Source organism: Sorex fumeus, unplaced genomic scaffold, assembly GCF_029834395.1.
Source record: "Sorex fumeus unplaced genomic scaffold, SorFum_2.1 ptg000054l, whole genome shotgun sequence".
In the NCBI taxonomy this organism is placed as follows: domain Eukaryota; kingdom Metazoa; phylum Chordata; class Mammalia; order Eulipotyphla; family Soricidae; genus Sorex; species Sorex fumeus.
This window is the reverse complement of record NW_026606111.1, coordinates 27,353,844-27,378,105: the sequence shown is the minus strand read 5'-3', so window position 1 is coordinate 27,378,105 and position 24,262 is coordinate 27,353,844. Positions and strand designations below refer to the sequence as shown.

Sequence of the window (24,262 nt, the reverse complement as noted above, 5' to 3'; positions counted from 1 at the left end):
GATTCTGTACCCAATGGCAAAAGTTAAAATTCTAGCCAACTATTTTTGTTACTCAGGTTTTTAAAAAATTTTTTAAAAATTTTATTTACCAAGAGACAGTACAGGAGTTAAGGTGTTTGCCTTGCATGTAGCCATCCCTGGTTTGACCCCATTCACCATGGCTAGGGGTCATTCCTGAGCACAGAACTGGGAATAGTCCCTGCAAATCCCTGGCAGGACCGCCAAAACCCAAAAATCTTACTGAAGTATCATTAATGCCACCGTGTCACTACCCTTCCACTACTGTCCCTTTGTCCTTCAGGGTTCTGTGCTGCTCGCCCCAGTTGGTTCTGTCCACGGTATCTCAGTAGCCAACTATTCTTTATTTAACTTTATTTGAGGAGAGAAACCCAGCAATGCTCAGGACTTATTCCTGGATATGTGTTCTGGGATCACCCCAGTGGGGCACAGGAAACCATACGGGGTGCCAGGGATTGAACCTGGGTGAGCTGTGCACAAGGCAAGTATCTGAACCTCTGTAGTCTCTTTTTTATTGCTTACAAAACAAACAGGTATTGAGCATGCAAGGGAAATCCTTTCCTGAGGATGCTTTCATTTCCCTTGCATGCTTTCATATCTACTTCTCTCATCTCCTCAAATACTTGTGAGATGCTCTGGAGAATAGTATTTAGACTTAAAACTATACCCTTAAGCCTTCCAGAGGAATAAATGTGAAATGTTTAAAGACAACTAACCAGCTATTGTTGATGGAAATAAGTTGTTGACGAATGATGTTCAATGGCAGTCCAAACTTATCGCTGTCATCTGTATCATCTTCTCGCCAAAGCCTCTGGACATACTCCCGCTGACACTCTATCTAGAAAAGTAGCGTAAAAGTAAAAGTTAGAAAAGCCAAACTTTCCCATGGATGTCAGACTCGAGCCTTGGCAGAAGAACATCAGTTCTTTGCTCATGTCTCATTTTATGGGACCATCTTCCCATCACAGTCAAAGAAAAGAAAAGGTACTCAACTTCCTTTTTAAGAGGCAGAAGGAAATGTTTTAGTGAAATATATGACCACCAGAAAACAACTCTAACAGGACTAAGCTAAATTTGCAGCAATTATTTTATCTCTTGCTTCCTTCCTACAACGACCTTTACCCCAAAGGACACATATTATGATCATCTCCTTCAGTGTCCTAGGAACACTTAAACACAGAAACATGATTATGTAGCTATATTAATATAGACAGAATTTTATACATGAATATCTTAAAAAAGGGATTATAATTCATCCTTTTTTGGTGCAGATAAATGATTGTTTAGTGAACGTAGCTCATAGATTCTTTGCTGACCAATACATGCAATTAGGATGAGAAATTTTTTTTAAACTATATTTAGGGGGCTGGAGTGATAGCACAGCGGGTAGGGCATTTGCCTTGCATGCGACCGACCTGGGTTCGATTCCCAGCATCCCATATGGTCCCCCAAGCACCGCCAGGAGTAATTCCTGAGTGCAGAGCCAGGAGGAACCCCTGAGCATCGCCAGGTGTGACCCAAAAAGCAAAAAAATAAATAAATAAAACTATTTGGATAGAAGAGATATTTACAGGGGTCAAGGCACTTGTCTTGCACACTGCAGATCTGTTTCCCAGTGCCACATTTGGTCCCCCAAACTTTGCCAGGAGTGATTCCTGAACACAGAGCCAGGAGTAAACCCTGAACACTCTTTATTGTGCCCTGCAGTTCCACCCCCCCCCACACCCTCCCAACACACACACACACACACACATACACACACACACACACACACACACACACACACCGCACCACCACCACCACCACCACCACAGACACAGAGTGATAAAAATAAACAAGAAAGCTATACTGCCCATATTACCCTAGCAAACTCTGATCTGATTCTGGACCACAGTGAAAAGAAAACACAATTTTTCTTTGTACATGCAATATTGTGCTGTGAATTTCTTGTCACCCAAGACCTGTTTAAAAGCCTGGCCCTGCTTACCTGCTGGTTAAGGATGCCCCTCACGAGCTGCAGCATTAGCTGTAGGCAGGCCTGTTCATCCTGGTAAGCCCTGATGAAGTAGGAGTGGCGGAGATCGAACTTGGGCCGCCTGTGCATGACATCGGTGATCACCTGCGCTAAGGCAGACCTCTCTTCTGGGTCCAGGGCATGCTGGTAGGCTTCAAAGTAACAGCCAAGAAGCTGCAAACAAGGCAGAGGGTCAGTGGCGGGGGGGGGGGGGGGGAGAGGGGGATTGAGGGGGTGGTCAGAGGTCACTCTGGGCCTGGCAAAGAAAGCTGGGATGCCCCTCTGTTCCAGGCTGCAGAAGGGCCTTGGGCATCAGCTGGAGAGAACCCAGGGAACCTTGCTGTCTACTCTGGGTCAGATGGTGGCAGTCCCACCTAGGCCAAACACCAGTGGCATGAAGAAGGCTTAGACATGGTGCTGGAAGGCACAGAAGAACCCTTGGTTTGCTTTGGTCCTCACTTCCCTTGCTTTCTACCAGAAATAGGGGTTATGGAGTTAAAAGTTTGGGCATGTGACTCAGTGGTAGAACATTTGCCTTGTATGTAAAGGCCCTAGGTTCACCCTTGGCATGAAGGTGGGGAGGGCCAGAGAATCAGAGAATTAGGCACTTGCCGTCCAATCAACCCCAGTTCTATCCCCTGCACCCTTTATGGCCCCTGCTCCCCTCCAGGAGTGAGTTCTGAGCTCAGAGCCAAGAGTAAGCCCTGAGTACTGCTCAAAAAAAGCACGGGGGAGGGGTGTGTTTATACATAATTATAATTTAATAATAATTAACTCTTGGAGGCACTCAATGACACTCAATGACACTTTATGGAAGGTACTTACCTCCAACATCTCCACAAGACCCTCGCCCCTCTCCCCCTAACTTCAACTTCAAAGGTTGGCAGGCTGCACCTTCCTCTTCTACATGTTCAGACCCTGAATTCTGATCTTGCTTCTTGAATAGTTTACCCAAACTTTATCCTGACAGGAAGATGGGGTGGGGCTAGCATGCTGAGGGTGAAAGAACCTCCCTCAGGAAGGAATTTGGGAGACCATGAAGCAGGGCCTGAGTGTGACTCAAAGCATCATGGGAGTTTCCGGTTTAGGGGAGTTCATGTCTTTTCTAAAATCCAAAGACAACTGCCAGACACAGACCATTCACGAATGTGGAAGTTCAGAAAGAGATCCACTTCATTTGCCCTTTATTTACATTTGCTGGTGAGCTCAGGAATTTCTGTGGTGTGTGTAAGCGCTGGTTGTGTGCAATTAGTCTCGGTGCTAATGAGAAAAAGCTTGCTGGTCTGGAATCCCCACTGGGGGCCTTAAGGGCCAGAAGTCAGAAGTTCTGACCAACACAATTATTTGTTTCAGGTTTGAAACGCTTAACATGCCTAAGACACTTTTGGAGACCCTGTTCCATACTGTACTAAAAGTTTTAAAATATACTCACTTCTCAGTTAAATATTTTCCTATAAAAAATTTAAAAATATTTATACGGTTTTCCCTTATACATTGTTTGGCTGTGAACAACACACTTAATCACTTCATAGATGATTGGCTATGATTTCTGGACACTTTTATATATGGGGATTCTTATATCAAAAATAATCTTGTTTTTTTTTGGGGGGGGGGAGAGCACACCAGCATTGCTTAGGGCTTATTCCTCTGCACTCTGGAATTACTCCTGATGATGCTTAGTGGACCATATTGGGGTGCTGGGGATTGAACCTGGGTAGATCACATGCAAGGCAAGCACCCTATGTGCTGAACTATTGCTCTGGCCTCATGCTTGTAGATGTTCAGTTAAAACAAAAATCATTATATCTTATAGATATATAATTTATCATTTATTGATAGCTAGCTTGTATTTTTTAATTTTAGAGTAATGAATTGTTTTTCTCTGCCAAAAAAAAAAAAAAAATCCAGCTCTGAAACATTTGATGGCACATGAAAAGTTCTTTTTTTTTTCCAGGTAACTCAAAAAAGAAGACTATAAAACCCAGATCCCGGAAGAGAACAGTGCAGAGTCTCCTGCCCCCACACCTGGCAGTCCTCGCCAGGGCCCCTTGGAGGGAGCGGGTTGAGTTTCCCTCCCCGCTCTGACCAGGGCTCCAGCAGCCGAAAACCTCCAGAACCAGCCACCACCATGCTGAGACCACTCTCCATACGCATGAAGGTACTGGCAGAGGAGCAAAGGCATGCGGGCCCCCGGGGCTGAGATCTCCAAGCCTGCTTGGATCGGGGCTGAGCATCCTCCACCCAGATCTGCCAAATTCCAGTAGGCAGGGGTCACACCCACCAACTGGCCTCCCAGGCGCCGTGTAATCCCATCAATGACCAAGACTCAGAGATGATAAAACCCAGCTCCCAGAACCGTGCAGCCGCATTTGTGGCCGCACAACATCTTACTATTTCATTCGTACTTTGGACAAACTGGCAGGCTACCGAATGTAACCTGCTCACATGGCAGAGTCTGGCAAACTCCCCGTGGCGTACCCAATATGCCAAATACCAGTAACAATGATGGGTCTCATTCTCCTAACCCTGAAAAAGCCTTGAATATGGCACTTTTTAAAAAGTCTCAGGGCTAGGATGAAGGAGATGTTACTGGGGCCTGTTCGAGGCAATCTACTGGGGCCTGCTCGAGGCAATCGACCAACAGGATGGTCGTGATTGTGATTGGAGGTCACACCCTGCAGTGCTTGGGGACTACTGCTGGTTCTGTGCCCAGGGGTTGCTCCTGGGGACTTAGGGGGCCATGTGGTGCTGGGGATGGAACCCAGGTCTCCTGCAGGCAAAGCAGATGCTCAGCCCACGGAACTGTTTCTCTAGCCCTAACCTGGCTCTGATTGGAAACTTTTGAGCTTTACTTCACCCACTGTTCCAGTACTATTTGATTTGCCTTCTCTTTCTGCTTATCTAATCCAACATACCCTCGACCTGTGTTTCCATGGTGATGTCTTTCCCCAAAGAACTTGCACTGACCTTCCTTGGGGAGTTTCACTCCCTCTGAAATGCAGCCACATGGCCCAAAGGTAAAAACAATAGCTCTTCCAGGGTGTGACTGCATTGTCTACTTTGGCAGCAAGGAGTGAATTGTTGACATTGCCATTTCTGCCAACTTTTGAAAATGCATTGTAGAAAGAGTGGGTTTTATGAGGTCAGGTATATAGCTCAGCAGTAGAACACTTCCTCATGGTGTGAGGCCCAGGGCTCAAACACACACACACACACACACACACACACACACACACACACACCAGTGTTTTATTTGCTAAGGTGTAGGTCTCCTGGTGGCCCTCTTCTTCACAAACTCAGGGATGTCATAAAAGAAGATGCAGCTCCTACTTTTACTGTGGGATGCATGGCAATAATGCAAAAGCAGAAGGAACTGAGAAGGTGTAGGACTTTTTAGTAACTTGAATGCAGGTGACAAGAGGTGGAGGAAAGAAAGACTATAGAGCAGGAAAAGTCCAGAGTGCTTGGATCTTTTCCTTAACAGTTTCTGAGGCTCTCTTAGAAGCAGTTGTAAAAAGTTGTATGAAAAGTTAGTAACCATATAGCAACCAAACACTGCTTCATTATTGCATGTCCCGTGTTCCTGAGCTCATAAAGGGGGAGTCTGGGATACTTTAACATCTAGTTATGCAGAATTTCCTTTGATGAACATGCTTTGAAGGGATCTTGAATCAACCTTACAGATAAGAAGAAAAACACCCGTGGGGGTAAAAAGCGCAGGACACAGAATGTGTACCACAGGTAAGAAACACACTTGCTGGATGTGAGTGAGACCAAGGAAGGTTGTGATCACTTTGCCTTTAAGTGAATCCAAGGGAAAATGATGCAGATGGCGACTTAAGTTAGTGGCTTCAATTTTTTTACATCTACAGACTGGAAAACCACAGACTGAAATAGCCTTGCTTGGTCTGCAGAGTTATGCTCTAGAATAACATTCAATGATTAAGTAATAGAAGACAAGCAAAAAAAAAAAGACTCTAATCAAAACTAAACAAAACACAAAAAATCCTAATCAAAACTAAACAAAACAAAAAATCCTAATCAAAACTAAACAAAACAAAAACCCAAAAACTGAAAACAGTGACTAGTTACAATAAGAATGGTGTCACTCAATTGCCACAAGGCAGATGAGGAAAGAACAATTACATCCCTAATTCAGTCTGGACTAACGTGAATCTTTTGGGCTGGACCAGGCCAATCTTATGAGCTGAGTTTTAGTACCTGTACTGCTGTAGCTGTTTTTGTATAGAGCTCTATTGTTTGGTTATTTGGCAGGGAAGATTCTCAGGGAGAATCTTACTGGCGAGTACAATCTGTCAGTGCTGGGTGGCAGAAACGTCCATGCTTGCTTTTGTGGTGATTAGAGTTGATGAATTAAAAGGCAGACTGTCTAAGCTAAGTCTGAAGCTCTGATCAACAGTAAAAACTTTTTCTGGTAGAATGTCATAAGTACTGTCCCGTTTTACCCGGCAACCCTACCTGTTGAGAAGAAAAATAATGTGCAAGGGCTGTTCAAGCTTTTGCTTTCACATGGAGGAGCTCTCAACAGTACCCGCAGAATGTTTTTATAAATTCTTTCCTACCAGGGGGTAGGGCAACCCCACACCCCAATCTTTCTGCCTTGTGGATTCTATTTATTATCTGTTTGCTAACTGGCCCAATTTCATTTCAATTTTAGACTGGTATTTACCTAAGAGCTTCTTCCCAGCCTGCCAAATGTCACCTGTGTGTGTCAAAAACCAATTCTTTGGCCAAATAGTACATAGTACATACTGACAGTTGATATTAAGTGTTGGAGCAATGAGAGAAATTCAACCTTATCTTACATATATTCTTTTTGCCACAAGCCTTTTAATTTTGGGAACTAAAAAAATACATCATAAAAATTTCATTTTTGGGGTGAAGAAAGAGTATAGGGGTTAAGGTATTTGCCTTGTACTCAGCAGACTCTGGTATGATCCTTGGCACCGCATATGATCCCTGAGCACAAAGTTAGGAGTAATCCCCTAGCACAGAGCCAGGAAAAAGTCCTAAGCACAGTTGGATGTGGCCAAAAACAAATGAAGAAAATATCCATTTTGAAATGTATTCATTTTAGGTCAAATGTAAGCTACAAGTCACAAAAGCTGGAACAACTGTTCAAAGGAAGATGTCCTTTCTTTTCAAAGGGATGACATGAAAATCTTGTGCAAGTGGCTCTGAGTGCGTATCCTCTGGTGGTGGTGGAGGGAATTACCAGTTGATACCAGTGTAATTTAGGAGCTGAAAAGCTGATTGTCTTCTCTGAGTCCAAAATCTTTAGCTTCTTAAATTGTGAATCATGTAACTGAATGTTGAGATCATTTAAAATTTTTTTCGTAATGTTTCATTCGTATATCCATATTATATATTTACGTACCTGGGGTCATGTAAAAATTTCTTAGGACTTCAAGATAGCCCAATTCTTTTTTTTTTTTTTTGAGGGATGTATTTGGAGGCTATACCCTGGGGTTCTCAGGACCTACTACTGGCTTGGTCCTCAGGGATTGCTCCTAGTGATATTTGGGGGACAATGTGGTGTTGGGGATTTAACCTCTGCCTCCTGCGCGCAAAGCATGCTTTGAGCCGTCTCTCCAACTCCAAGATAATCCAATTCTATACTCTTAATACTCCGATATCTTTAATAATCAAAAACATCTGCGACTGTTGGCAGTAGAATTAGTACTGGAAATCTGTGATAGTCCAGTTAAAAATCTGATTTGTCTATGGAACAGAGGTTCCACGGAAGGGGAGGAGGTCAGAAGGTGCCCTTGACACACTGGTGCAGGAAAGCAGGCACGCTGCGATGGGTGTGGTGTGGGAATGATGTATGCCTGAAAAATATAATTTAACAGTATTGTAAATCCAAGTGCCTCACTAAAATGGTTAAAATAAAAGCTAATTCTTATGTGGTAATGGCATTGGGTTACAGAACCCTCATCTGTTTTTCCTAATTGTGTGCTAAAGCATGGAAAGTAAAATATCATGGTAGCCTCATTTTATTAAAGTGCTTAGTAGCACTATAGCACTGTCCTCCTGTTGTTCATCGATTTGCTCGAGTGGGCACCTGTAACATCTCCATTGTGAGATTTGTTGTTACTGTGTTTGGCATATTGAATATGTTACAGGGAGCTTGCCAGGCTCTGCTGTGCGGGCGGGATACTCTCAGTAGCTTGCCAGGCTCTCGAGAGGGACAGAGGAATTGAACCAGGCCGGCTGCGTGCAAGGCAAACATCCTACCTGCTAAGCTATGGCTCTGGCCCAAACTACATAGTAATGAACAGAATTTAATCTACCCATTTAAAAACAAATGGATCAAAAAGATGGCTCCAAGGACTGATGTGTGTGTGTTTTGCATACAGGAATCCCCATCTTTGCTACCTTACAGTTCCCCAACCACTGTGCCAAGAGTAGCCCCCCCAAAGCAACATTCAATAAGGCCCCAAAACTAAAAAATCTTGAAAATTGATTTTAAAATTAAAAAATTAAAAAATTAAATTGATTTCTGATGAGAAAGCCATAGTTTTGGCACAATAAGTTATTTTCTACTGAACATTCTTGAGGTAGAAAGGAGATATTTTAAAATACGATTCACATACTCACATTAAAATAATTTAATTTACCATATCAGAAACTATTGGTCAATTCTGCCAGCTTAGTACAGGTCAAAGTGTGGAGACATTGCACACCTCCCTGCCCCCACAACACTCACCTCCATCCCCAGTTCTCTTTGGCCTTCGAGTTTTGGTTTTGCTAGAGTCTATTAGGGACCCCCATGGATTGGGACCTGCAAACACCAGAAGGGAAGAGGGGCAGCTTGGGTACAGAAAAGGGGGCTCTGTTGATGTTCCTGGGAAGTTCTCTTGGGAGTGGGGGTGAGGTGAGGGAAGGATCTGTCTTTAAAGCCCCAGGCTCATTCCTTTAACTTCTGCCAATTGTTTTCAAACATGGGATGATGTACATCTCCATGAGTACCAAACCGAAGAGCAATGGTAAACCATTTATTCTACTTGAGAAACAATTCAAAGAAAACATTTCTACGTCTCTTCTTACCCCTTCACAGGGCACTGAGACACGGCTTCCCCCACACCTGGTTCTGACAGGACCATGCAAAGATGCCCAGCCCACCAAGTTATGATGGGGCTGGTTTGGAGCACTCCCCCTTCCCTTTCGTCTCTAGTCTCTCACTAGTCCTTGTTCCTCTCATGAATTCTTCCTGTTTGATTTTTATTTGGGGGCCACACCCAGAGGTGTTTAAGTGCTTACTCCCAGTTCAGTTTTTGGGGTGGGGGTGGGGGAAGAGGCTCCTGGTGGTGCTCAGGGGACCATGCAGTGCTGGGGGATCAAAACTGCTCCTTGATGAAAATATGTGCTCAGCCCTCTGAGCTGCCTCTCATGGATTCTTATTCAATCATCCTCTGTCCTTCAGTGGGTTACAGAGGCCACATTTTATTTATTTTATTTATTTTTTTAATAATTTATTTATTTCTTGAATCACTGTGGGAAAAGTTACAAAGCTTTCAGGTTTAGGTCTCAGTCATGCAAATATCAAACACATTTCCCTTTACCAATACTTATTTTTTACCACAAACCCCAATAGAACCCCACCTCCCACCCCTCCCAATGCCTGTGAGGCAGATGAATTCTAGTTAACACTCTATCTACTTTGACTAGATTCATTGTTTCGATAAAAGATGCACCATTATTATTTAGAGTTTACCCCTCCCCCCCCCAAATCAGACATGCTGAAAAAGCGTTGTGAAATGATTTGCTTTCTACAGCTGGGTTTAAGAATTAAGTGTTGTGGCCGCGCGGTTTTGGATTTCTGCTATTTTACTTATTAACCCTGGAAGTATTTCTGCTAAAAGTCAGATAATTAAGAGATTGGTTTCTGTGCTCTGGAGTCGTGGCCGTGCCGCCATCTTTCTTTCCAGAGAGGAGAGGGCGAATGGGGCAACACCCTTTCCCCTCCGGGCAGGCATGATGGCGTGGATTAACGCATAGTCCGTTCGCTTTTCTGCTCCAAGCTGCTAGTTTTCTGCATTAAGTCTTTGTGCTTCTGGGGCCGTGGCCGTGCCGGAGAGCTGCTCGTGGGGGGCAACTGGTGACCTCGGTTGGGCGTGAAGGACGGGCCAGAACACCCCCCTTCCCATGAGGTTTTCGTCGCCCCCCCGACCCCCGGCTCATACCTGCTGTCCACAAGGCTCCCGTGCGGCCACCATCTTTCTTTCCAGAGAGGAAAGGGCGAAGGGAGCAACACCCTTTCCCCTCCGCAGAGGCCACATTTTAGACATCTCCGTTTTTGGGTGTTTTTTTTTCCTCGTCATTGTTACTTTTCAGCTGCACTTCCCCATCTTCACTCATACTCAGAAACAATCCTTAGCTCCAAACCTACTGCTACCCCCAAATAAACTCGCCCACCCCCACCCCACCATTTTGCAAATTCCTCATAATGCCATGCATCAGGGCTGGAGCAATAATACGACAAGTAGGACACTTGCACACGGTAGACCTGAGTTCATACCCCTGCATCCCATTTGGTTCCCCAAGCTTTGCCAGGAGTGATTCCTGAGTGCAGAGGCAAGAGTAAACCATGAACAGCGCTGGGTGTGGCTGGGTGTGACCCCCAACAACAACAATAGAATGCTTTGCTTCCTAGACCCCAGGGTCTCTTTTCCTCTCTCTACCAAGCCTCCCTCATTACTTCAGGTCGTGGCCTCCTCTGGACCCTGTGCCAGTCTTTGAATTCCCACTCTCATTCTCTCTGTCCAGTAGACAATCTTCAAAGTCCGCAGAGTCCTATTCCGCTGAATTCCCCAACCTACCCGTTTTTTCCCCACTGCGTGCCTTGTGTAGGTCCCCTCCTTGAACTCTTGGTTCATCTTGTAACAAAGGACATGTCTTTCCTCTAGGAACTCTTCATGTCAATTGGTTTTTCACACTGATGCCCAAACAGCTGTTGAAAATAAAGCCTGGATCTTGTTTCTCCTTCCCCAACCCAGCAATGTTGCTTCTTTTCCTATAAGATTAGCTCTAAACATAGCTCTGATCAGATCAGCAGGCCCTTCACAAGCTGCTCCTGGAACACGAGTTCAATTCTTCCCCAGGTGCCTTTTTGTCCCAACACCAACCATCCTCTTTCTCTTCAGGCTCACTATTCCCTGTTTATGCTGCTTCCTCTGCTTAAGAACCTTTCCTTTGCTGCCAGACAACATCTTGCTCATCTTTCAATAAGGACAAAATATCGGTTCCTCTGGGAAGACTAGCAACCATTTCCTTTACTCTTTCAGTCCCCTCCAGGGTAAATCCTTCTCTACTGGATCTTGAATGTGTTCACTTGTATGGGTTAACATTTTTACTTAGAGATTGCATCAAATTTTATAGACTTAAAATTCCTTAAAGATTGAGCTCATCTTCTCTTATTTATTTATATGTCCTTTGTGTTTGGAACAGTTCTTGGTACAGAGCAAATATTTCCCGTTGCATGATTCAACTCTCAGCAACTGATTAATCAGAGGAATAATTCAGGCTAAGGACCCAAATGAAGAGCCATGCATCTACAGAGTTCCACTTATTATTGAGTCATTAATTATTTAAAGATATGATGATATTGAAGCCAGAGAAATAGTATAGGGCACTTGCCTGGCATGCAGCAGACCCCTGACTGATCCCTGGCACCACCTATGTTCCCCAAAATACTGCCCAAAAAACCCACAAACAAACAAACAAAAAAATACCAGTGCTTTAATAAAGTGCTATTTAACTGCTTGAAATTGGCCTTGTATCTTTTTGCTCTGAGAACTTTTCCAACTGCTTTCATCCAACCCCAAAGGTCATAGTAGGGTCAGACCATTTGTCTCGTCTTTCACAAAATGAGATTCATCCAAGACTGGACTATGAATGTAGATGGAACCATCATTCATTCCTTTAGAAGCATATCCCTTATCAGAAGGATCAAGATTTTACAGCCTTCTAACAAACCAGGTTTGTCAAAGAAGAGCGAACCCTTCAATTTTGTGTGTGTGAGTGTGTGTGTGTGTGTGTGACAGGCAAGAAAATGAAATTTATTATTCACATCCTTGAAAATAGCTAGGATAATTAAAATGAGGTGATCATTTATTTGGTTGGTAGCCTCTCTGAAAGATCCACTGGGTTTAAGAATCAACAACAGGGCCAGGGTACAAAGGTTAAAGTGGTCATGGTTTTGGCACTGATTCAAATACCAGCACCATGTATGGTACGGGGCACTGACACACATGACCCCTGAGCAAATTTCAGGGGTGGCCTCTAAGCACCGCCATATGTAGCGAGCAGCAAAAAACTTTGTTAGAACATTTATCAGATGCTTTGTTTTCTTGGTTAAAAAAAAAATACCTGGCGCTTGTTTTCTAAAAGAGCTGCCTCCCACGTCCACAGGTCGGTCAGCACAGCAAACCTGTCCACCTCCGCATGTGCCCATCCCCCGTCAGCAGTAGATGCACTGTCACCTTTGTGACCTAGGAGAAGAGGAAAGGGACTGATCAGAGTGAGTCCTGTAAAGATGTTCCCAGGAGAAAGGTGAGGTTGCCAGTTCCATCTCAGAAATGAAGGCACAGAAATCAGTCGCTGGGATTCTGAGAACCAGCTAAGGAGCCATGGACAAAGATTTGATATCACAGTATCATACATGTTGACTCCTAAGTCAACAAGCGTTTAAGCATTTAATTTATTCTTTCTTTCTTTCTTTCTTTCTTTCTTTCTTTCTTATCTTTTTTTTTCTTTTTGGGTCACACCCAGTGATGCTCAGGGGTTACTCCTGGCTCATGCACTGAGGAATTACTCCTGGTGGTACTCAGGGGACTACATGGGATGCCGGGAATCAAACCCAGGTTGGCCGCATGCAAGGCAAAACGCCCTCCCTGCTGTTCTATTGCTCCAGCTCCATATCTTTTCTTTCTTAATTTAAGCTTTATAGATGGATTTTAGGGATATAACTTGAAATTCAGTTAACTTGAAACCACCACGACCATAATGTCCTTAAATCTATCATTTAACTGTAAAACACACCTTTCCCCTTCTCTAATGGCAGATCCCTAATGGGTTAATGACAAAGCCAGTTAAACTTGTTTAACTTGTTTTTTCAATTGAGCCTAGTCAAGTCAAATACTGCCAGAAATGTCTCTTAAGATATTCTTAAATTAATTATGGTCATTGCTAACTTAAGCAATACAGGTAATCATGATTATTGTTTAGCTGAACTATTTTCTTACTATACTCATGTCGATTTTTACTATCAACATTATTACACTCTAAGTTTGTGAACAGCCTGTTTTGGAAGAGAAAAGTAAAAAGATTTTCAGGCCAGAACATGGTTCATGTGGTGGTGCACAAACTTATCATTTCCAAAGCCCTGAGTCTGATTCCTGGTATCACCTTGTGGCCCTAAAGGCCACAGGGGAGATTACCAAGCAGTGAGCATCTTCTGGTGTGATGACTATTTTTTAAAAAATTTAAGGGCCAGAGCATGATAAAGGTGTTAAAGCTATTGCCTTGCATGTGGCTGACACTGGTTTGATCCCTGGCAATACATGATCCTCTGAACACCACAGGGTATGGTCCCCAAATACCTTCTCCCCAAAGTAAGCTTTTCCCAGTACTATGAATTCGAGTTTAATAGTGATCAACTATATGATAGGAACGAAAGAAAGACTTTGATCAGGAGGCCCTGTAGCAGCAGTTGGAAAACCATTTCACACCAGACGAGGGACTACCTACTTCCTCACTCAGTGAGAAGACAAGCATGTGGGAAATGTAAGTGACCACCAAGGAAGTGTTTCAATCAAATGAAGTTCTTGGCAGCTGGAAATAGCATGGTGATATAAGTTAACCTTAACAAAAATGAGGTGAGAGTGTGTATGATGCACGATATAAGTAAAAGTGAAGAGCTGGGGGCTCAGAGTGATACTACTGTGGATTTGCCTTGCATGCAGCCGACCCGAGTTCAATCCCCGGCAACCCATAGGGGTCCCCAAGCACCACCAGGAGTAATTTCTGAGTGCAGAGCCAGGAGTAACCCCTGAGTATCACTGGGTGTGACCCAAAAAGCAAAAAATAAATAAATAAATAAATAAAAGGGAAAAGCTGGAATGAAATGTCCTAAGACAGCACCCCAGGGCTCAGATCCCCACATTTGTGAAGATGACAGAGCTCCACTGAGATCCCTGTCACCCAAAGGCTAATTGTCAAACATTCTCTTGGGGAAGCACTTTATAACAATATGAAGAGTAATTCTTCTGAGTTAGTCTCCATTGTTACAGAGTAGCACAAACCCTTGCCCAAGGTTCTTTTAAGTGTTACCATGCTGCTGGAAACTTTAAGGTCTCATGTCATCTAATTCCAAAATAAGAGTTCGCTGTATTACCTCACCTATTTCAAAAACTGGATAAGTTGGAATGATGCAAAAAAGGAAGAGAGACAACACAGGATGGGTTATTGGATCACTCTGAGTAATGACTTCTCCCTTTGGGGCTCATCGAGCACTTTCTGGCCAGAATCTTTTTACATCCTTATAGTTTTTTGACTTAGAAGCCAAGAATGTCTCTATTTCCAAGTGCGGTTTCCCAAAGTCAATCACTATTTTGTGATTGAGAAAAAAATGACTCATGTTTGTCATGCACACTGCTGACCTGGGTTCTATCTCCAGCATCCCATATTGTCCCTCTAGCAATCCCAGGAGTAATCCCTGAGTGCAGAGCCAGGAGTAACCCTTGAGCATTGCTGGGTGTGGCCCCAAAATAAAAACAAACAAAACAAAACGCCTAAGCAGCAAGAACAGCAAGGAAGGCTAGAGGGCAGACACCATGTCCAAGAGAAGGAGAAGGAGGATGCCTGGGAAACAGCATCTTCTCTAAAGTGACTGTGTTGAAGGTAGGATGTGCTTATTGAATTCTCTGATACTCTTGTCTCTGCATTTATATTTGGGGAGTGCTAAAGAGAGCCCTTGTGTTTTTGTTTGGGCCACCTTTTTATTTGTCTTTTATTTTGTTGGGGCGCACTCAGTGATGCTGTAGGAGAGTTTGGGGGAACTCTCGGGGGGAACCATGTGGTTCTGGGGATTGAACCTGTGCTTTGCATGTAAGAGCATGTGTGCCAGCTGCTGAGCTATCATCCCAGCCTTTGACTCTTGCCCACCCACCATCCCCCAGACTGACTCCTGACCTTTTTCTTTCTCGATGTAATGGCTGGCAATGAGCAGCAGCTCTGTCTCCAGCTCCTGCAGGTCCCTCAAAGCTTGGTCATAAATGACATGCACTCCTTGTGGGTCCTGGGTGTGGATGCAGCCTGCCTCCACACTGTAGTAGTCGTCCTGGTTCTCTACTTCAGAGAACTCCATGAAATGGGCACTATGGACCTGAGGGAAGAAAATCAAGGGCAGAAGTTACCGGAAAAGGGAGAACTCCACTTCATAGGCCCAGTGAACCCAACAGCAGTCTTTCGTTCCCACACTGCAGGCTGTCAGCATGGAACTACAGAAATTCTGGCTGGTAAAAACCTAGGTAGAGAAAAAATATTGATAATGAATATCGGTGGGGGGAAGCACATTTTTAATTTTTCATTTTTGTGTGTTTGGCTTGTGGCCCAGACCCCTATGGGATGGAAGAACTGCTCTTGGCTCTGTTCTCGGGGCTTGCTTCCCAGCAGTTCTTGCTGGACTGAACCCAGTCTTTCACATACCAAGCATGTGCTTAGCCCTTGGACCATTTCCCCAGCCAGGAAGGGTAGTCTTGAGGTGGTGAATGAGCTGATGAAGGGTTGTTAACCTGGTTATCACAGGATTACTTGGGGAAAAGCAGACAGACAGTGGTACTGAGAGATAAAGGGTCTCTGAAATCAGAGAGCCTGGCATCAGGTTCAGCTACCAGGCTCACACCCTGGCAAAGTCACTCAATGTCATTGGCCTGTTTCCTCATCTGTACTGTGGGAGGCTACCACAGTTGTGGGGTCAGTGGGGATGTCACAGGTTGTGAGGGTGACACTATACCTAAGAGGCACTTGAACTCTCTAGACCTTGGCAACTGCAATTTAAAAGAATTTAATTTTCTAAATATTTCTAAAATGTATAAACACAATCTCATTTCTTAGTAATATACTATATTGAATATATTGGATAACATCCACCCCAAATTTATGTCCAACTGAACTGAATGTGTCTTTATTACTGCAAATAGTCTTGGTAGGTGCGATGAGGTGATAAGGTGATACTGGGAGGTAGCTGGCGTCCAATGACTCCAATGACTTAAAAGACAAAATTTGGGGGGTTGGGTGTGCCCAGAGAGCTTGATTGGCTGAGTTCCTGGCACTGTATGGTCCCCCAAGCACTGCTGGGAATAATCTCTGAGCACAGAACCAGTAGATCCTGAGCACAATCAGGTGAGGTCCCCTAAACAAAACAAAGAAAATTTTGGGGCCTGGAAGATAGGTCAAAGGGCTGGAGTATATTTCCCAGCACAAGACCCTGGGTTTGATCCCTGGTAACCGCAGGACTTCCTGACTCTGGATGGGGATAGCCCTGGTGGCCTCCAGCAGCACTAGGGAAACAAACATGAAAAACAGAACAAATCAGAGACAGAGACCAGATACTCCGATTCTGCCTTTTTCCAAGGGCCTGTCCCTGGCCTCTCGCACCGACCCTGCCTATTCTGTCTCCAAGGCAGGTTGATGCCCCTGCCTCTCTCGAATCATCCAGGTCTCTGTACCTTCAGACCCCCCCACCCCCCATATTCTTTTGGGCTATTATTATCTGGACTGGTCTAGAATCTCTTGAATGGGCCAAAACTCTTAATTGATGTAGCCACATTTCTTCTGGGTTTTCCTTTCATTTCATGCGTAGCTGTTAGAGGATCTTCTAGAAATGTAGTTTTTTATGCTTTTTATTTTTCCCCAGGGGAAGGGAGGGCTGGGTCACTCTTTGTAGTACTCAAAGGACTATTCCTGGCTTTGTGCTCAGGAGTGATCCCTGGAGGTGCTGAGAGGACTTAAGCAGTGATAGGGTTCAAACCAGGGTCAGCTTTGTGCAAGGCAAACACCTTACCTGATACACTATTTCTCTAGTGCAGTATTAGCATAATTTTATATGAAATTTTGATCAGTTGAAGTAACTAGAAGTAATATACTGTGTGGAATGGGGAACCAAGCAATTGCTATTTCTGGCTCTGTGCTCAGGAGTGATCTCTGGCAGTGCTCCAGGGAACATGTGGTGTTAGGGATCAAACCGATAAGGAAAATAGAGCCCTGCCCATATTTCAAATAGGCTGACATCTAGAGCAAGAGATACCAAGGGGTTATTGGTCCAGACCCTAACCTGACTTTTTTTCTGTCTAGAGCACAGATAAACACAATGCACTCACTCAGATATATGGTTCATCTCTGGTATTCACACTTCTTTGGAGGAAGGGAGATAAACACAACAACAACAACAACAACAAAACTCTGAGAAAAGTGTTGGTTGTGATTTGCTGCTACCTGGATGGAACTGGAGAATACCATGCTGAGTGAAGCTAGTCAGAGGGAGAGGGACAGACACAGAATGATCTCTCTTATATGCAGGATATAAAAAAAAAAACATAGTAAGGGAACAGAAATGAGGCAAAAAAAAAATAAGAACTTGTCCATAGAACTGAGAGTACCAGGTAAGGGTGGGAGACGGTGGGACGGACACTGGAACTCTATTGGAGGGTGTGATGTTGGAACACTTCATGCATGAAACAGCCATTAACAGTGTCGTAATTCACAGTGTCTCAAAAACTTAAAATAAAACTGAAGTGTGTGTGTGTGTGTGTGTGTGTGTGTGTGTGAGTGTGTGTGTGTGTGTGCATGCGCGCATGGTGTTGCTCACACACCCCGGCATGCTCAGGGATCCTTCTGGTGGTACTCAGGGAACTATATATGGTGTTGGGGATGGAACTGGGTCTAGCCATGTTCAGGGCAAGTGTCTTACCCTTGGGACAATCTCTTTAGCCCCTAAAAATGTCTTTGTGGGAGAAAACAGTAAAAAAGTTTGGCAACATTGGCCTATTTTTTATTACACAAAATAAAGCTTTAAATCATATATCACACTATCTTTTTTTTTTATTTGGGAAGTCACACCCAGCAGGGATTACTCATAGCTCTGAGCTCGTGCCAATTCCTGGCAGGCTTGGGAACGGTAATGTGTGCCAGGGATCAAACCCAGGTCAGCATGTATCAGGAAATTTTCTTACCTGTTGTACTATCATTACAGGCTTCATATATCACATTTTATTTTATTATTGTTATTGTTTGGGCTGGAGCGATAGCACAGCGGGTAGGGTGTTTGCCTTGCATGCGGCCAACCTAGGTCAACCCGAATTCAATTCCTCCGCCCCTCTCAGAGAGCCCAGCAATCTACCAAGAGTATCTCGCCTGCATTAAAAGCCTGGCAAACTACCCGTGATGTATTCGATATGCCAAACACAGTAACTAGTCTCCCAGTGTTACTGGGCCCGCTCAAGCAAATCAATGAACAACGGCATAAGAGTGACAGTGACAGTGATTTTTATTGTTAATTTTTTGGGCCACACCTGACAATGCTTCAAGGTTGCTCCTGGCTCTGCACTCAGAAATTACTCCTGGTGGTGCTTGGGGGAATCATATGGGTTGCCAGGATTGAATCTGGGTTGGCTATGTTGAAGGCAAACACCTTACCTGCTGTACTATTGCCCCAGCCCCCCACATAGCACATTTTAATGGAAAAATACAATACACAGAACATCTATATACGCTTTAAATGTACAGTTCAGTGGCCTCAGACACTTCCACACTATTGCAAAAAACATCACCACCATCCATTCTTCCATTTTGTGAAGCTGAAACTTGATGTCTATTTAACTAAAACTCCCCATTCCTGATATCTTTTGCCCCTGGCAACCTCAGTTCTTTTATTGTATCAGTGGTGTGACTACTCTAGATCCCTGTCAAAGTGGAATCCTACAGTATTTGGTCCTTTTGTATTGGTTCCTTGCACTTAGCATACTGCTTTCACCAGATGTGTGCGTGTATTGTATTTGTTCATCCAGCCAAGGACACTTGGATTGCTTTCATGTTTTGGCAGCTGGGAATAATGCTGTTATAAGCATAGGATAAAATATCTCTTCATATCCTTCTTTCAATTCTTTGGGTATATGCCCAGAAAGTCTGAGTCATGTGGTCATTCTGTCTATAATTTTTGAGAAACCACCTTTCTGTTTTACATAAACAGCAGAGCATTTTGCATTCCCATCAACAGTCTACTATGATTCCCATTATATATTGTATATATAATATATAATATTTTTAAGGAAAAAAACTTTTTTGGTGTGTGTCATTTAAAGTATAAAAGCAAATATCCCCAATCTACTATGTGATAACAGACTTAATTTCCTTGAAAGTTCCCATCTTCCTTCTCTCTCTTGCCCTCCTTTCCCTTCTGCTGTTAATGTGATGACTGGGCTTACACACAAGCTTCGTTGTAGTGCTTACACATCTGGTTGTCGTGTTCACCAGGGTTACTCTCTGCAGTTATGATGCTCACACATATCCTTGCCAGGGAGTTACACCCATAGCTGCTGTGCTCACACATGACTGGCTGGAATTTGCTGGCTTTGCCAGGGATCACAGATAGTAAATCTATCGGTTCTAAACAGCTGAGCAATCAAGAGAGAGCATATACCAGGGATTGCAAATATGATGTTACTCTTGCAAACCAGACTTTATTAATTAACTAATTATTCTTATTGTAGTTTAGGCCACATGGTTACAATAATGTTAGTGTTTTGGTTTTGATATACACACTTACTGCACCCTTTTCACCCTCCAAACGCTCAGGACCTTCCCTCCCCCACTATCTTTGTCACCTTCTAGTCTACTTTCTCATTTACCCTACCAAGCCCCTCAGTTTTGTCATCCAAAAGTTTATAATCATTCATTATTTTTAAAAATATATATGAGGAACTGAATTTTTCAATATTTTGGTTAGAGTAACAGTAGGAAAAGGCAAGCAATAATTACCTCTTCAGCTAAGAAATAATCCAAACTTTGGAATGATTCATATATTTTTAAGTCTGAAAATTAACAGATGCCAAAATAACTATTTTAGAAAATATAATAACTATAGAAACATTAGTGACCACTCCTTCTACCTTATTGCCATCATCTGATGATATAAATTTTAGACCTTTCAGTAACGTAGTTAATAGTTCTCTCACTAGATTTTTTTATAAAAAATAAATAATTTGTTCAGAAATTTTAACTAAGGCCTTATCAAAATTATTGGATAAATGACACTATCCAATGGCTTCAATCTTTCAATCTTTCTGCCTTTGGGTCAATGCATTGGCTCTCCCTCAGCCTGGAGACTCTTCTCCTACCACTGACTCACAACAGCTTTACCACAGGCCTTCAGGAGGCACAGAAAAGGATAGCGTGCCCGTGTAGGGTAGTGAGTGCTTTGCTTTCTGGGTATTGTTGTTGAGTGAACATATGTCAATGCTTGTCCTGAACTTCCTGCAAGGGATCAAACACACTGCACCTAGGGAACGGTCTTTCTCTTGGGACTTCTCCAAGGTCAGCTCCCTAGGGTGGTGATCGCAATGACCTTATTCCCAGAAGTCTAGGCGCCCTCAGCCTTATGTAGCAGCCCAACAAATGAGCGTTTGTGCCTCCCATCACCCACATGAAGAAGACACCCAGAATCAGGGGTAGACACGTGGGTTTAAACACTGACAAGACTCCAAACAGGGAGTGTGGCTCAACCACATGTCGTGTGAAAGACCTGTACAGTGAGAGAACTCAGAGGTATGTCTGTGACCATCAAAACACTCCATCCTCCCAACCATAAGGCCCTCAATACTGCCGGGGGTGGGGGGCTTCATGTCTCCCTGGTGGTCTAACTAGGTCCAGGCAGCACTGCCACACCAGCACCAGCAATAACCATGAATACCACTGGGTAGGCACCCACATATGTATTTAACAGTAAATAAAGTCTCTGACCAAAGGTCACTTCTAGAGTTTCTTTCATGAAAGCAGCAGCTTCCTGTGGCTTGTAAGAAGACCACCAGCCCCACATTGTTTCTGAGAGGATGGGTTCAAGATCAAGATAATGTGTTCCCTCATGCACCTCTTCCTACCATCAATAGGGCAGGGAGAGATTTGTCTCCCTCCCTCCCCCCTTTTTTTGGTATTGGAGTCACAACTGAGCATTGCTAGGCCTTAGTCTTGGCTCTGTACTTTAGGGGTCACTCTTGGTTATGTTTAGGGACCCTGAGTAGTGTGGGGATAGAACCAGAATCCACGACATGCAAGGCAAGCACCTCACCTGCTGTACTAGCTCTCTGGACTCCTTCATTTTCACCTCCTACCTGCATCCCAGAACAAACAAAGGAGAGGGCTCATTGATCAAAAGAAGCTTTTACAAATCTAGTAACAGATAGCACACTGCTGATATGATATGGTAAAGGTAAAGGCCCTCCCGTTGATCGTCGATTTGCTCGAGCGGGCCCAGTAACGTCTCCATTGGAGACTTGTTGTTACTGTGTCTGGCATATCGAATACTCTCGGTAGCTTGCCGGGCTCTCCGAGAGGGGCGGAGGAATCGAACTCGGGTCGGCCATGTTGGCCGCGTGTAAGGCGAATGCCCTACGCGCTGTGCTATCAGGTAAACTAATTATTAGAGCCAGAAGAGTTGGTTTTATAGGTGTGTTTGTTTCCAAAGTTTCTTAACCTTCTCCCAGCTCTGCTGAGATGCATGCTCACTGGCCTCAATGTGCTAAGCCAGGCAAGTTCTAGGGAGGAGGGCATTGGGGGAGAGGGAGTCTGTCGCAGTGAGTGGCTGGAGATGAGGAGGAGGAGGACACTCGTTAAGGAAGAAGAGCAAGCAGAACAAGGGTCCCTGACTTCTGGCTGTGACTCTCATGGCCCACAGCATAACTAGACCAGAACAGTGTTGTGTTGCCCACCTGAGCACTGAACCAACTGGCCTGATGTGCTGAGTTTCACCAGGTATGTGCCCCCTTTCCCCTGAGTCCTGCCTGGGGGCACCCACCACCACTCCTAGATCAAAGCAGAATCCATTCGCACCCTGTGCTCGGCAGGTGTCCTGTGGACATAGTGGTCAGATCCAAGACCTTGCAGAGTGCCCAAACCTCCTCTGGCCGCATTCACCCCGGAGCTGTCTTCCAGGGTCTGGACCAAGTTCCCAGCAACCCTGGTCAGACCCGCAGTGTTGATGGTCAGCGTTCGCTCAATGGATCTGAAGTAGTTGAGAATCCCTAAGCAGATGCGCTGAAACAAAAAATAGGGTCAGAACTGTTTTCCACCCACCTCCAGCCACGGGGAATGGTAAGGGGGGATCTGGAGTTGGCAGGAGAACTCAACTGCTAAGAAAGGGAAATACCGGAAAGGTGATGATTTCATGGAAATATCAGAGCATGGAGCAAAGTGGACAAATATAAGAGGTGTGGGACTGCCCTTCTGCAAAGTTTCTTTCTCAGCAACTTCCAGATGCCCGAAGCCAGTACGCTGGGTCACCCTTGTACCTGCAGCTCCCTGATTCGCAGGTGACGTAGGTACAGAAAGGACAGGTAGGTCCCTCTTCTCAGGACAGGATTCCTGTCACTAGGTGCACACCCATCATCCAGGCCCAGCAGCTGTAGGGTCGTCACATAACTGTACCTTGAGGCAGGAGAATTAAAACAAACACCCTTCAATGTCAAGTGATCAATAAATCCACTAACTCCACAGATCTGAAGTCATTTTTCTTAAATTAAGGGAGTTTCGTGATAGTTACTATTTTTTTTAAATTGCTTTAGAGGGAAAAACAATTTCTCTGTATGCATCATTTCTGTTTTAAAAGAAGTTTTAACAAGATAACATTAATTTAGTGGTCTTTCTCTAGCAGTCTTGCTTTCATTTCGTTGTGTTTAAATTGCTTTTAAATCTTTTTGAGTTGAGGCGCCCTGTATATAAATCAGTTACTCAATGCCCACCCTTAACACTAGTGCTACATCCATTTCCTTGAGTCAGTAATACAATACTTTCACCTTACCTTGTTTCTTTTCTCTGCTCCCCCAGTCCATCCACATGTAGACTGAGACTTGTTGAGGCCTGGCTGTTTCCATGCCCTTCCACTAGGAGATCGTGTTCCTTCAAAGTTTCATTCTATTAGGAGAGTAGCATTAGTTAGATGGCATAAACATTTTCCATGGCTTTAACAAGGTCACCAGTGCATTTTCATAGAAGTGAACCTCATGATGAACATTTAGATGAACAAGTGGAAGAGTATCTCCCCCCCCCCCTTTTAAATTGAATCACAGTGATAAACAGTTACAAAGTTCATGATTGTATTTCAGTCATATGCACACACACACACACACACACACACACACACACATATATATAATATTCCAACAACGATCCTTTCACCAGTATACTTCCTACCACCAATGGTCCCAGTTTCTCTTCTGCCTCCCTGTGCCCAATGCCTGCCACTAGTAGCAGGCACTTTTCTTCTCTCTCTCTCTCTCTCTCTCTCTCTCTCTCTCTCTCTCTCTCTCTCTCTCTCTCTCTCGCCTTTTGGGTCTCGTGATTTTAAAGGTTATCAGGTATATCCCTTTACCTACTTTCAACACTCAGTTCCTGTCCAAAACGATCATTTCCAACTATTATTGTCATGTTGGTTCCTTTTCTATCCTAACCGCCCTTTGCCCCACACAGTTGTGGCAAGCTGGAAGAACATCTTGACCCATTTCATATGAACATAAAATATGAAAATCCTGAGATCTAAAAATAAGTTGGGTTTCACTTGATTGATCGTTTAATCTTTGCTTGATGAAAGTATTAACTTTATAAAAAGCAGATAGCTTTTTGGGAGGACGGAGGTGTTTAAGCCACACAAAGAGTTCTCAAGGCTTACTCCTGGTTCCGTGCTGAGGGATCACTCCTGATGGGGATTGGGGACCATATGCAGTGCCAGGGATCAAAATGAAGTCATCAGCATGCAAGGCACGTTAAACCCTATGCTATGTATCTGGCTCTTGGATATAATTTGTAAAGAATGTGTTTATTTGGAACTTTGAACCTCATTAAATTCAGTCTTATTACAGGCTGAGAGAGATCAGTGAATAAATGTCCCATGCTAAATTCTGAGTTATTTTATTTCATCATTATAAGTCCTTGGTCAGT

At 43.9% G+C, this 24,262-nt stretch overlaps 1 protein-coding gene across 1 annotated transcript in view; it reads right to left on the bottom strand.

The window, feature by feature from the left end:
* LOC130033654 (uncharacterized) overlaps positions 1-24,262 on the bottom strand; it is a 58,621-nt gene that overhangs the window by 17,539 nt on the left and 16,820 nt on the right. Inside the window, exons 4-10 of the mRNA XM_056125447.1 lie at positions 23,127-23,239; positions 22,618-22,753; positions 22,160-22,363; positions 15,248-15,440; positions 12,425-12,546; positions 2,006-2,206; positions 735-856 (exon numbers count right to left, since the gene is read on the bottom strand). Coding sequence (XP_055981422.1) covers positions 735-856; positions 2,006-2,206; positions 12,425-12,546; positions 15,248-15,440; positions 22,160-22,363; positions 22,618-22,753; positions 23,127-23,239 — 1,091 coding nt within the window. The remainder of the gene's footprint in view (positions 1-734; positions 857-2,005; positions 2,207-12,424; positions 12,547-15,247; positions 15,441-22,159; positions 22,364-22,617; positions 22,754-23,126; positions 23,240-24,262) is intronic.